Source organism: Tyto alba, unplaced genomic scaffold (assembly GCF_018691265.1).
Source record: "Tyto alba isolate M040663 unplaced genomic scaffold, T.alba_DEE_v4.0 Super-Scaffold_39, whole genome shotgun sequence".
NCBI lineage: Eukaryota > Metazoa > Chordata > Aves > Strigiformes > Tytonidae > Tyto > Tyto alba.
The window spans coordinates 3,400,769-3,415,905 of record NW_024881314.1 but is presented as its reverse complement, the minus strand read 5'-3'; the positions used below and the strand labels follow the sequence as shown (position 1 = coordinate 3,415,905).

Sequence of the window (15,137 nt, the reverse complement as noted above, 5' to 3'; positions counted from 1 at the left end):
CGGGAACACCTAAGTAGCGTAGTGCAAGGTAATAACTATTTAACCTAAATGTCACAATAAATTTTGTCAGACTGACATTTTCTGGCCTGTAGAATAGTCTCAAAATGGAAAAATTTTGAGACGTGTTTTTTTTGTAAGCTAGGCATTGCTGTCGCTGATATACTGTTCTCTTTACTGGGAGAGATGGGCCCAGTGACCAGAACTGGCATTCCCCTGCGCTTCTGTGGCAGACACAACACATATGTTATATGGCAAGGCTGTTTGGCACAATAAAAGTGTTTCACCCTGAATTTCTTTGCTTTTGTGGGTTTGAACCAAATCTCTAAAGTTACTTGAACGTAGGCTTTTTTTTTTTTTTTTGTAGCTCAGTATTAATAATAGGCCAATTACAACTTTTCTTGTGGTCATGTTGCTGACAACATCTGTCTAATCTTACTCTCTGTGGCCTCTTGGAACATTCACTTTTAACACCCACACAGAGAAGATATTTCAAGAAATTTCCTCTGAAGTTTATACAAAGTAAACAGATTTTTTTTTTTTTCTGAAAAGTACTGCACAAAGCAGATCTTTCTCCATCAATTCATGCTGAAATTTTCTTGTATGCATTTCAGAACTCCTATGCTAGTCCAGGGTCTTAACCCAGTTAAAGCTTTAAATCTCACTTTTGTGTTAAATTAAAGGGTTTGCTATTTTGTTTTCTTTTTTAAAAATGACAAAATGGGACAGACAGAAAGTGGTATAGGCTTGTGTGGCTTCAAGGTGTTATCTTAATTTGTATGATCCATCACTTTCTCCTGCTTTCTCAGTGGGTGTGTTATACACCTAGCAAAGCCAAATTTGTGCAAATTGTGTGTCATGTAAATGGTGATCTAAATTGCAAAATCAGTGATACAGCTTAATTTTGCCTAAAGAGCTACACCTATCCAGATAATCTGTAAACTTTGGCCCACTGATCTCATTAAAAGCAAATAGCCTTCCTTTTGATCAGTATATTGTCTGTATTAATATGGATTCAGAAAAGAAGTACAGAAATATCCTGTTGGTTTTACTCATAATTTTTGTTATTCTCTGGGGTTTTCAGGTGGTAAACCAGATAAATAAATTTACAATAGAGTTTTAATCAATCTTTTTCCCCTTCCCCAGTGATTCTGGTACTGTCATTTGGAGAGTATTTCTTATTACGTTAGTAGTTCTAAAAACACCCATTTTTTCCTAAATAACTGTGGCCTTAGTATAGTTAAATGTTTCTCTACCAATGAGGAGGCCTTGCAAACACACATGTCTGAGCACTCTGGTAGTCTCTCCATGAACTGCCTGTGTGCTGAAATACTTTTAGAATTAGGCTGTATTATGCTGCTACAGCAGCTTAACCTTAAACTTGAATATATACATTAAAGTCCGTAACTCTCCCATGTGTTTAAGTGCTTTGCCGGGTGATGACTTACATGTCAGCATACAATTCTGTAAATATGCTTGAAGGATCGGGTTTAATTATGACTTTCTGCAGTGATAAAAAAGGTGAAACAAGTACGTTTCAACAAATCATGGGTGAATCATGTAAAAGGTCTAGTTTAAGGGTGGTGGGCATTGAATCGGGTCCCCACTGTATTGCTAAGCGGAATATGCTCTTTTCAGCAGATCAGAAATTTCACTGTCAAGTTTAAATTTCAGTCCAGTATGTAAATTTGGGGTTTTTTCCTTCTCTGCAGTATCAAGCTATAAAGTATCCTTCTAGAAAATGAAAACCACTATTTGCAGTACTGGTTTCAGTGCAGTGGAAGGCTGGAAACATGCTCTATTTTGAAGATCACAGATGTGCTTTGTTCTCATGAGTAAATATTTTGGAATGTCATAGTGGAAAACCCTTCCAAATATTTTGTGTTCAGCAATTTTTGTCATTTGCAGACTTTCCATATTCCTTTTCCTCTGCATGGAATTTCATGCTTGCTAGTGTGTAATATGTTAATTTAAAATATTTAGCTTGCACAGCAGAGTTTGCCAGTGCCATGCTTGTACCAAGCATAAAAACATGCAAAATACATGCCTTTTACTGATGAGAGATTTAGCATGCTGTTTTCTTTTTAGATTATAGCTGAACTTAAGACAACCGTTTCCTCTCTGACAGAGGAGAACAGCCGGCAGCAGCTTGTCGCAGAGCAGCAGCTCCAGGAAGTTGTACACAAGTTTGAAGATAAGAAGCAGCAGCTGATTACAGATAATGATAGAGCAATCAAGGTAATCTGGGGATTTTAGTCACTGATGCTACTGGTTGGTTGAGTGTAATTAAAAGTTCTGCAGTGGGCAGGTGGACGCAGGTATCGTTCCCGTTCACACAGCGCTCGCTATTTCCACTCGCTGGACCTGGACTCTGATGTAGCTCGTGACTCAGGCTCTTTCCTCTAGCTGATCATCTGCCTGCGTAAGACGTCTGGGGAGGCTAATCCATCCACTTCAGTCCAATACTTGAAACTTTCTTGTTCTCTTTCTTTTCATATTGTCTCAGATCTTTTAACGTATTTTCAGGAGCTTTGTACAGTGCTTTCAGTACTTGAAAAAAAAAAAGGTGAAAAATAGGAGAGCCGAGTTGCACTGCCTGAGAGCCAGCAGTGTGGCACGGCCTTCAGCTCGGTTTTCACAAGATATTCTCAATTTTCATGTTTAAGGCCCTAATGAAGGAAAGTATGTTCTTATGTTCCATTGAAAACTATGTGCAAAATCTGTGCTAAATATGAACAGGATAAAGTATTTGTTATTTGTAACTTTTTTTTTTATTAGATTTCTTTTTTTATTAGAATAGATCAAGAGATACGAGTTCTGAATATTTGGACTCTGTTCCTTGCTGCTTTGACACCTTGATTCAAAGTGGCTGCGGAGAATCCCACCTGCAGAAGGAAACAGAATTATTTTTTAAACATTTTTCCTTTCAGAGTACTAAAGAGCAATGGCAAATTTTTAAAACTATGTCCTCTGCTAGCGTTGACAACGAAAACACTTAACTAAAAGTTGTATAGAAAGAAATTCTTTTTTTTCTTTGTAAAGACATTTTGTAGTACCAAACAAAGAATTACATTGTTAAATCAAGAAACACATGAAAAAAGGAACTCCTACAGGTTTTCTAACTTTTTGTGCTGAAAAGAAACACTGAAAGTTTTTTACATGTTGGAACTATGTGATGCTCTGTTATGGTACAGTTAATGTTGTCCTCTATATTTGAATGATTTGCATAATGAAATTAGGTTGATGATACTATCTCATCATCTTTAGAGTGTTCTTTTTCCTTTTTTCATACATTTTTTTAATGTTTTTGTTTGGTTGGTTGGTTTTCTTAAGGAAAATAGCCAACTTATTTGTGTGTTTGTTGAGGAACAGAATTTTCTTTCTGATCAGTATTTAGGCTCTTCTGTCAAAAGCATAACCATAAAAATGTTGGCTATAATCTGTTATCCAAATTGAATCACCAGAGGTAGTTTTTATTATCACTAGGCTCTGCAAATAGAACGTAGTTAAATCACCTTATTTTGGGGTACAGGTAGATTTTTGCCACTTAGGAAAATGTACTGTTTGTAGTTCTCCACTTTTCCAGTGGCCATCGAGATATACAGGAACCCTGTGATAGTGGAATAATCAGAAATATGCTCTGATTCAAGTTATCACTCATGATACCTTCTTGAGTTGTATATTTGAAAAACATGTTTTAAACCATTTACCAGCTTTTTTCTTAGCACCTAGTACAAATGCTACTGTTGAATTTATGGATTCAATTAAACTAAGTTATGTTCAGTGGAAATAATTCAGTTGTTAGTAACAACAGTTTTTGAACACTAATGATTACAGGTTGTATGAAATTCTTCTCTATGTAAGTCTGTGTTCAGCTATTATAAACTTAATTTTTATATTCTTGCCTCACAGTGTAATGAAATACATAAAAACCACAAGGGAATTCTGCACAGGCTTTCTGAGCAGTGTCCCAGAGAGTTTTTAGCACTGGTGCTGTGAGTATGTTTTGTAAGATTTGGGCAAATTTGGGAAGAAGTTGCAGGAGCTGTTATGCTTGGCGTTCTTGAACTTTGTTTAGTATCATTAATATTGTACTTTTAAAAAAAAAAATCTTCCTTTGAAGCCACTGATTTAATGGAAATATACTGAAAGCCAGATATGCAAACAGAAAATTCTTAGGGAGGTAAACTACTGTGTATCCTTCTGGAAACAGAAAGAGGTGTTTTTAATATTCAATCACTTAGTATTTTTAGGAACCAAAAATACTTCTAGATGAGCATACCCAGAAATACTTTGCTTTTTATTAGCCTGGGGCAAAAAAAAAAAAATTGGTTTTGGTGAAAGTGGAATCCTAGATGTCCTGGAGATGGGGAACATCTAACCTAGGGTCAGCTGAAGACCTTGAGGGATGATTAAAGAAACATTCTGAAAGCAAAGCAATTCTTAATATACCATAAGACTTTGAGGACACTTAATATAGTATACGCTATTAAAAAGACTATCGTTAAAAAATGGGCATTTGCTAAATATAACATTGATTTAAACTAGCATTGAGGAGCAGATTGCAATTTCCTTTATATCGTATTGGGTGACTTCCTGTAAGACCTTCCAATTATTATTTCCTTTCAAAGGGAGAAATACATTTTTTACAGAAACCAACTGGCTCTCAGAGAAGTTTTGGATTTAGTCAGTAAAGTGATATCCAGATGTGGATGCCATAATACATGATTTTGATGTTAATTCAAATTCCTGACTCTCTTTGCTAGTTAAAGATTTCTAAATTATTATTTCGCGATCATATCCATCTCCTTAATCTTGATTCTTTTTTAAATAGTATCTTAAACATTAGTGAAAAAGAATAAATGAAGCTCTTAAGAACATTTTACTTTTTGACAACCTGAAAACCTGATGGGAGCAACACTTCTGGGCCGTAGATGGCCTCAGTTTGGGTCACTTTGAGGCAAATGTTCGAAGTATTTGGCGTTCTGTGTTACACCACGATTTGTCTGGCGAGTCAAACTTTGCGCCATCAAAGTCCTAAAATCCGGATAAAATTTTGGCTCATCACAGTCCTTTCTTGTGGCTTGTAAGGTGACCGGTTTGGGTGCCACGGCGTTGCAGTGCCTGGTAGCAGGGCCTCGGCAGCAGTGGCCTGAGGGCGCGCGGAACAACTGAGCGGCTCCTGTCGCTGAGTTTGAGCCTGTCGGGGTCACGACAGCGCTGGCACAGGGCGCGATCCCGCAGCACAGCTCGCCGGTCAGTGCCGCGCCGATCTCTTTGCTTTGAACTTACCGGGGCGTGCGCTCTTTGGAGCAGAGTACAAGGACGCTGCGGCTGGCCTGGCGTGGGGCAAATCCAGCCGAGCTCACCTGGTCTCTGCGCCGGGCCTCTCCTGTGACGTGCTGACACTGCAAAGATCAGGAACCATTGGCTTACACCGTAGCATTACTTGAGAGCACAATTACATTCATGCCCTGCAGATGCTTGGAAGAGCTGCTTAAATTGCCACGTCTGTTAACCCATTTGGGATGCTTTAGACTGGGATTTCAGAAGACACCCTCCAGTAAGGGTTTGGGTGCTGAACTCATGAGAATGTCTGTGCAGGAGCTACGCTGGTCATTGAAGTGTAGTGTAAACTTATAAAGGCTAAATTTAAACTAGCTTTCTTGCATCCTGATAGCAATCTAGCCACAGCCACCCGGAGCTCAATACAGTCAAATGGTCAGAACATTTACCTAACTTTTCTGCTGCTTTTGGCAGTGGTTACTGGCTGGACTTGGCACTAGCATAAAGTTGATTGCATTGTAGAGATACCTTGAGGTTATTTATGAAATCCCAGCCTTGGTTGGTTTTTTTTTGTTGTTGTTTTTTGTTTTTTTGTTTTGTTTTTTTGTTTTGTTTTTTTGTTTTGTTTTTTTGTTTGTTTTTTTTTTGTTTGTTTTTTTTTGTTTGTTTTTTATTAAATCCTTTTGGATTCTAGGTTTGAAACTGCAAAAGAGTTCCTGGGATTGGAACTGCAAAACATGTTCAGAACATTTTAATGTAGAAGTTAATGGCCAAGTAGGGACTCCACATCAAAAAGTAGATTCTGGAAAGAAATGGATGATGGAGAGCACGCAGTGACAAAGCCACAACAGAAAAGGGAGAAAATGATGCTTTTTTGCCAGAGGAACCACATTTGTTGTTTGGCTCGTATTACAGATTCTAGGATTCTGTTTTATCCCCTGAATTAACACCAACATTTCATTAGCAAAACATGGTTTGAAGATGACATATTTCAACACTTTGTGTGTCAGCCAGCTTATGATCAGATTAATTCTGTTAATAAATAAGACTTAAAAGATTTCTAGAAAAGAATGTCATATAGTAACGTTCCCCTTCGTGTGAAAAATTTTGAAATGGTTGTTTTTCTTTGTTATGTTTAAAAATGTTGAGAGGGAAAAAAATCATAGCCATAGCAGAACAAAGGAGAAAATTTCTGGTTTTAAATTGTCTGGGCCTGTGTGGGCATTGAGTATTCTCAACATCATTATGTGTTTGTTAGATGCTGTTGTATCTTGGAGCAAAAAGATAATTTCCTCTCTGCAAAGGTTGGACTGAGGGTTTTATCAACAGAGTGAAATTTCTCAGTGCAAATGTAACAAAATACTTAATCCCCTGTAGTTGCGCTTGAGCCAGTCCTTGCATGGGGTACCCGATTTCCTTTCATTCTGGACTACTGTTTCCACAGGGGGGTTTTACACTGATATCGCTCCATTTTGGGATGTCATGCCAGCAGTTGCCCCTTTGAGAGGGTGGTGGTTTCTTGGCCTTGCTGCTCATGGCACCCGCCCGCTGCCCAGCCCACCTCTCCGGCCCGCCTGGGTCCTGCTGCGCCAGGGTGGCATGCCTGGCCGTGACTCCTTCTTGGTTTATTTCCATAATCCCCCTCACTTCCATGTTTGCTTCCCGCTAAAAGTAAAACAAATTAAAATAAACCTTGGGATGTTTTAAAGCATTCAGAACATTTCTTTAAGGGCACCTGATATCTTTGTTTCCAGAAAGTAGTTGTCAAAATATACTGATGGTATTTACAAACGTCTCTAAAATGCAGTGTATCAGAAAAACTGTGTTTTTAAAAATGTTGTGAACAAGCTAATTTTGCGCGTAGTTATGTTTCATTATTAACCATGTTTATTAGCAAATTCCTCTTGTAATTACAAATAATATTTTGTATTAAGAGAAAAAGCATGTCAGAGCTATGGGAACATTAACTGAGTGACTGGAGTTCTGCAGAAGTATTTAGTCTATTGTCCTCAAAATACCTTTTGGAATACCACGATTGTACTCTGCAATAACCAATGTTGGGTTTCGTAAGAAATAAATAATTCTTATTTGTTAGTTTAAAAGTCCCAAGCAAAGCTACCTCTCAGTGTTTTAGATGTCCTTATTAGTTTTTATTAAGGGAAGAGAGGCATCAGGGAGCATACAACCTAAATTGACCTGATCTGGAGTACGGAGAAGAAGCATTTTTGGTTCTGTCTTACAAATGAGATACTGAAGAGTAGAGCCTTGACTTTTTCCAAGGTTTGGAATGAAAAATAGAAATTAACTCTGGACCCTGAAGCTCCAGACCCATGCATCAGTTAGTGCATCAACGCTGCTGCAAGAACAGTCTCAGGACCCAAACAGTAACACAACTGTACAGTTCCTGCTCCAGCGATTCTGAAGTGAGGTCGCCCCATGCTAAAGCCACATCTAACACACACCCCTGCAGTCTCACCTTCTGATAAACCTGGGCCAGTTCAGTTCTTTACCTTTTTGTTAAGGCTGCTGCTCAGTTTCGAAGCCATGACAAATAAAGGGGGAGCAATTTACATGTTCAGCATCTTCTTTGTATTTACAGCAGAAAGACTGTAATGACTGGTTGTTCACAAGGCTGTGACCATGTGCAACTGGTGGCACTGGGGACATTCATTAGGAAAAAAAACTTGAAAGCTTAGTATAAACTGAAAATGAAAATGTAGAGCTTAGGGTAAAGTGAAGACATATTATCTCAAGGACTTTTTGTTGAGTGAGTCTTGACTTGCTGTGTTCTGCAGCATACACTGATGCAGTAGGTTAGTTGTTATAACCTAGACTGCTGCAGAATAGCTGCGTAGTAAACTTTTGTCAGTAAGACCCACATTATTTATACGCTTTTAAAAAATATTTTATTGTATTTTTTATTTTAACTTGGCTGAACGTGTTGGGTGTTTTTTTAGCTAACAGTGCCTGTAAAAAGGAGGTCAGTGTTTCACTGCTGAAGCTGACACTGGCTCATGTCTTACAAGACATCTGGTCAGAGCACGCATTACTGTTTGTGATGGTTCGATGGCCACAGACATGCCAGATTCTGTCAGTCATTGAAGATCTTTGGAGATGTGTATGTCACACAGTTCTCCAGAGGAATCTCAAATCCATCTAATTGCTTTTGTGGCTAAACATTACCATGATAAACCATTTGGCATGGTGAAATAAAGAGTTTTAAGGGACCATCTTGATGTTAAATACATGGAGTAATTTTTCATGGATCTCTATTTCTTTGTCACTGACTTTAGTCTATAATAATACTAATAATTCTGCAATGCCTTTTATTAGCAGGGAATTACAAGGCACAAACATTTGTACCTTAGCATTGTAAAACAGGCATTAAAATTTATCAGACAAATAACATTATCTTGCTCATAATTTCCTATATACTCTTTGATCAGCAAAAGAAGTCACGTCTTTCAAAATGATAGGTAAATGAAATCTGCGGGTCTTTTATGATTTTGCTTTCTCTTTTACATGGAATTCAATCACTGAGGCACCTGTTTTTCACAGTCTTTGTTTATATTAATAATAATTTCTCCCAAATTCTGTCTGTTAGAGAAATGAGGGTTTAGCCCCAAGCTTTTCAACTGTTGCTCATGCTCTGTCTCTTGATTCCATTACATGGTTATCCTTAAAAGGCTATATTGACATATTTGTTATAAATTATAATAAAAATAGGCTGACTTTTGTGTTAAAGTTGGATAGTTATTGATCACAAGTGAAATTCTGACTTTAAAAAGTCCTCTTTCCTTTTCAAAATCATATCTCTTCTTCTGTTGCCACAGAAATTATTTCATTGTCTGAAGCATAGTACCTTCTCTTCAAAATTACAGGGTTTCAGATGTTTGGCCAATCAGGCAATCCGAGTGGCTGAGCATCTGTAAGTACTTTATAATATCTTTGACATGCTTTGTGAGACAAAGAATTGAGTCATCTTTTTTTCCTGCAGCAAGCTTTGCACTCTGGCATTTTTCTTGACTTTTCATGTCTCAACACATTAAAGAACTTACCATGGCCAACAGCAAAATCATACTTACAAGTTTTATAAAAGACTAGAACTAGTGCTTGCCTAGTCCTCTGAACTGCAGTCCAGTTTTATCCAGCAGGTTTAAAAGTTTGTATTTTTACTTTTTCCTACATTATCATTGTTGTACTCGGTGTTTTGCTTTCACTCCAGAAGGCACTTTGCTGCATGAAGTCTTTTTTATTCTTTTTTAGCCCTAGAAGGGATGTCATCTCACATCTACCAGTCTCCAAATTATGAAATTAAAGATTCCATAAACGCATAACAAAATATAAAGTCTTATATAGCTAAGCTATCAGTTTCTTCTAACGAGGTGAAATATAATCATTTTGCACTGGAAAAATGGCAAAAAATAGTTCAAAACAAGCAATAAAATTCACTGCTTTTAACTGACAAGACAGGAGTAATAATAACACTGAGTGGGGTCCTAGGTGATCAGAAAGGTACAGAGAAAACAGTTATTATAAGTGCTGACTAATAGTGAGATAAGCCTATGCAGCTGATAAAGAAGGGCAGACAATGTTTATAACTATAAGAAAAAGAAAATTAGCTTTTTTTAAGGCTGCAGTGATGGTTACAGTTTACTGTTGCATTTCAAAGATGTTTTATTCTCCAAAGGGCACAGGGACTTTTAAGTGGAGGAGAAAGTGTTGCTCAGAAAGACAGAGCTGGGGAGATACCCAGAAGTTACGAGGCAAACCGCCTGGGAGGAAGAGCCTGTGCTCAAAAGTCTGGGACTTTATTGGAGAGGAAAAAAAAAAAAATAGATAAAGATAAAAACAAGTGTCTAATGTCCTCCAAACACAGGGCATCTGTAAAACAGTCTGTGCATAGGACTGTGCAGACTTTCCAAGTGCTGTTCTTTGTTCCAGTTCCAGTGAGTTGCTGGACCACAGCCTCCTTCCCTGCTCCTGGAACAGCCTTGACTGCAGGGCTTCTCCTGCAGTGTAGGTGGAAACACAGTATGTGTGAACTACATATTCAAGCAACAAAAGACTGCTGGAGAAAATGACATCTTCAGAGCACACCTTCCATAGTCCACTAACATTTATTACTCTGTGGTAAAGATGTTTAAAGCCTGGCACAGTAACAGAAGGTGCAGGGTCTGGCAAATAGAGATTTGGGGATGTGGACCTGGTCTACTTATCAACATATATTTCCCTTAGATATCTTTCTTATGGTGTGGCTCATCCCAGGAATGATTTGAAATAGCACCAGATTGCACTGACTGATTCCAACATGCCTACAAAATTTCCATTACTTGTGTAAACATTTTTTGCAAAACTGTATGTTCTAATATAGGTTGCTTTTGGTTTTGTACTAATCATGGTGCTGGATGCTGCAGGGATATCAGCAGGAGAGAGTCACCGAGGGTTTCAGCTTTATGCATTAAAATGCTCTTGCCAAAATGAGTGTTGACTTTAGAAATCTTCAGATTCCATTTAGAATTTTCTGCTGGCTCTCCAGCTTTACATGTAACTGAAACTCAAGCAGATCAAATATCAGAGTGTTTTTTTAAAAAATGACTGGCTAACACTTTTGAATGGCAGATCACAGTGAAATAGAAATATCTTTGTTAAACTTACCATTTTCATAATAGTTGGGCTTTTCTTAAGTGTAACAAGAGAAAGCTGGTGAATCCGATACCTGTACAGGGTAATTATTTACCAATATTTAAAGGCAGGGTAGCAGTAGGATCAAGTGGTCAGTAGCACTCTTACAATTTTTGGAAAGTATTGCCTTTATTTTCTATAACTAGAGTGGTTTTTCCATACAAAATGAAAATACCTATTGTTTCCTTAGCATTAAAAGATTACTTACAAAGAGCTACTAAAGGAAAGCAGCCAAAGCTGCCATATTTCTGCCACTTTTTTGCATCAGCAGAGTTGAGAATAAAGGAACTTTCCAAGTTACAGTACTGTACTTGAAAAGGAAAGAAGTATGCGGCGACTTTTATCTGTGTATTCAGTAGATCAGATGGCAAACTCACCCAGACAGCCTAGCAGGGGAGCAGCTTCTGCTTTTCTATGTAAGCCCTGAGTGGTGTGAAGCAGCACCAAGTACGACATCAAAAGATACAAATATGCATCGAGTACAAAGTTTGGGTTTTTCAAAACATCTGTCTAATTAGCACAGCTTGTATATTTGCAAGTTCTAGCTCTGACTTTCTCACAGATTCATGCTCAGCAGAAGTGGCTTTTTCATCTCACAAATTTGTGTAAGAGGTTAAACCTACAAATACTGTCACCAAACCTGACCCTTCGGATCCTTGATATAAACCTATCCTGTTTCCTTCTAGCATCAATCGCCCTATTGTGCCCAGCTAGAAAATGTGAGATGTAGCTGTTAGCCAATTTTTTTCTAGGAGAACAAGATCATTTTAATTGAATGTTATTATCAGCCAGTTCTTGTGGTTTGACATGGATTCAAAATGAAGCAGTTCATCCGCTTAAAGAATGCGTAGGCACTAATGTAATAAGCTCAGTAAGTTTTTGGATGCCTCCATCCTAAGGGAAATTGGTTTGACTTGCCCTTCAGAGGAAATTTTGTGTACTACTGGCAGCCAAAATAGGACTAGAGTCCAGAAACAGAAAAAATTCTGTTCCTGTATATTGTACTTTGCTCCTTTTCCCATTAAAATTTGTATTGTAAACATTTTCAGTTAGGCCCAGTACACCTTGTTGCCTTGCAGTTCAAGGAAATTGTATGTATTTATAGAACATGGGTATATAAGAAGGTGAAAAATTAAGTTAGTTTTATTGTAAATATACATTATTCTTTCAGCCTTTTGCACATGGATTCTTTACTTAATGAGCACACTCCTTCTTGCATTGGAGTTTGGGATGCCTTCCCTAGGAATGGCTTATTGTTGCTGATTTGTGCACCATGTATACTGTGTTGATTCTCTTCCTTGATGAACAGGATTTTATATAGTAAGCGCTTTATTTGTTGACTCTTGAAATCATTCATGAAGACTGGGGACTTGAGGCTGAAGCTTATAGGGAAGACTGGGAAAGCTTTTCTGTTCAGGCATCAATAGTTTTGTATCTTTGGCCACATCAGAAAGCCTGAGGTCCTCCAGTGAGGAGACTATTTTATGGAGCAAAAAGAGTTCACCTGTTTTCTTCTTCAGCAATCTGTCTAGGAAATTTATTCTCAGGAAACTGAAATAAGTGTTGCCTGCAGAATAAAATTTAGGACTCTAAATGAGCTTCTTGGCAGTGCCCCCCTCAAAACTGCCAGATAACAGAGGACTGGAAGAGCAGTAAAGCAGAGATTAGTCAAGCAGAACAAAAACCTTACTCCTCTGACACAACAACTTTTTAGCTTCTTCTGTTACTAAAACTGTCTCTGCTTATTTTTAGTTCAAGCATTCACGGCACTGAAGTAGATAATTTCAGTTAAGTTAATATGTTAATAATTATGAAACCAAATCCTTCAGCACTGATGCATGTCCATGTATGAGTCTAATCTCTGATACACCACCAGCTGTTATCTGCAGTAGTGGTGAGGATCTGCCTTCACCAGCTTGGCCAACCAACCAGGAGACCCAAAATTTGTATTTCTAATGTTGAATATGTTCCCTGCATCTGACACCTCAAGCAAAATATATTCTCAGTGAAAACCCCAGATTGCCAATTATGAAGAATTCATTAAGATCTGCTGAAGTTCAAAGCAAAAAGGCCAGTACCTCACAGGTCAGGGCAGCTCTTTTAATGGTTCCTGCTTTGCCTCCAGCAGCAGCTCATCTCCAGAACCTGTTTATTTTTCTGCCAGGACTGTTGGCAGGTGAATAGAGTCACATCAGATCACCTCATGAGTATTTTTGTGCTGGAAACTTATACCCTGAATATGCCATTTTCCTGGCCCAGCACGGCATGAGATCACGGGTTTCAAACCTGTCCATGTTGGCCTCAGAAGACAAAACATGCAATGCACCATTCGCTTCCCTTCTTGAGATCTGATGTAAAATCACAGCTCGGTTTTACATTGGGGTTTGCTCTCTTACAGTTTAGACCATTGCAAAGGAATAATGCTTGTTGTGTGGGGAGGAAGGAGAGCATCACTCGATCGTGTCCTGAAAACAAGTCAGATCATTTTTGAAACAAAAATGAATGAATGCAAGTTCTTCTAGAACCAGATCAGGAGAAAACAAAGCAGTCCCTTTTCCTGGGAAATAATTAGTTAGGACGTGTCAGCACCAAAGCTTCATGCAGATATACTGTGGTTTAGGAAAGCACAGCATTTGCGCTCTTGCCAAATGGGCAGAAGTGCTAGTCCCGAATTCATCCAGGCTCCTGACAGTCACTGCCTCAGGAGTGCAACATTTTAATTTCAATAGAAGGTTGTACTAGCTCTCTCCATTAGAACTGTTGAAAGGACATTAAATCCTGAAGTGCTGTAACGTTTTCCTTTGTGTTTTCTACATGACTGCCTAGGGACTGCCATGGGTACCCTATGTGGTACTGTGGTCCAGCTTGGCCTTTTTGTTCCCGTTGCCGGCGTGACTCCCCTCTCAGCCAGCGTCCACCCTTCCACCACCAAGACCTGACCTGGAGGAGACCCGGGAAGAGGATGTGCTTATTCGGGGAGGGATGATGCCCACAGGCCAGTGTCCGACCGTTGCACCCACGCCAGCAGCCCCGGGCGCAATCCGGGCTGCTGCTCTCTTCCAAGTTTGTTATGTAAGAGAGGGTGAAAGTACAAACAAGAGAAAACTAAACATGAAAAGTGAGTTTGTTTGCTTACTGAGAAGCTTGGAGGGACAGAATGAAACTGTATAAATAAAAATTCAGGCTACCAAATGTTAGATACCTGCAGGAACGCCTGCACAATTGCACCAAGCCAGAACTCTGCAGGCAGCTAGAAGGAGAAATCGAAGATCTGTAATGGCTCTCTCTGACTCCAGAAAAAAGCACTGCTTTTCTCGATATGGCTATATTTAAATTCCTTATATTTTTCTTCCTAATGTAAATAGCATTCCTATCCTTTACAGTTTTGCACTTGTAATTCAGCAAGGCAAAACAGCAATTAATGAAGACTATGTAACAATTTGAATCATATCAGTAGATTTTAATTGTCTGCATACCTGGAAACACCTTTGACCACAGCTGTGCTCTAAGCTCCAAGGAGCAACTCATACCTGATGTATTGTTTTCTTCCTCCTACCAGAATGACCTCTACTTACATTTGTATAAATCCAAAAAGTAAGGAGGACACAGGAAAATGTGAAGTGATTGATGGGCAAAGAATACAGTGAGGCCTTTGTCATCACTGTTAACATTTAGATTTGCCTTAAGTGTTTACATGCTCATTTTTCCTTTCTGCTGTCCTCTACCAGGTCTCCCCACTGCCCTGAATCGTATGGAAATTTGCATTTGCAAGTCAAGTTTGGCATTGCTGTGGGCTCATCTGCTAGCACCTGTCTCTAATAATCCAGCCTTCGTGGTGTGTGTGAGAAGGCTGATGTCCCTTCTCCCTCTCTAATTTGCTGTTTGCGAAACCGGCCTCTGCAGAGGACAAGCTTATTTGTGCTTCCTTATCAGATCCTGAAATCTAGATCAAGATTTATGCAACTTTAACAATACTGGAATTCTTAATTCTTTCACAGTGCGCCATATATTGTTTTTCCTGCAGTTTATGTCTCGTTTGTGATAAGGAAAGTTTCTGAGTGTGCAGAAAGTGGCTGGAAAGCTCTGCTCTTTGTGCTGCGCAGGTCTAATGAGAGACTTTAGCATGTAGCTGCACAAATGAGAAACCGGTGGCGCTTTACAACTTGATC

The 15,137-nt window shown here is 38.7% G+C and overlaps 1 protein-coding gene across 4 annotated transcripts in view; it reads left to right on the top strand.

Moving 5' to 3' along the window:
* CEP112 (centrosomal protein 112) overlaps positions 1-15,137 on the top strand; it is a 173,669-nt gene that overhangs the window by 128,332 nt on the left and 30,200 nt on the right. For 3 of the 4 annotated variants that reach the window (XM_042802635.1, XM_042802634.1, XM_042802636.1), the window contains one exon: positions 2,086-2,235. In XM_042802635.1, the coding sequence (XP_042658569.1) occupies positions 2,086-2,235 (150 nt within the window). The remainder of the gene's footprint in view (positions 1-2,085; positions 2,236-15,137) is intronic. The other variant, XM_042802637.1, reaches the window with a different exon arrangement.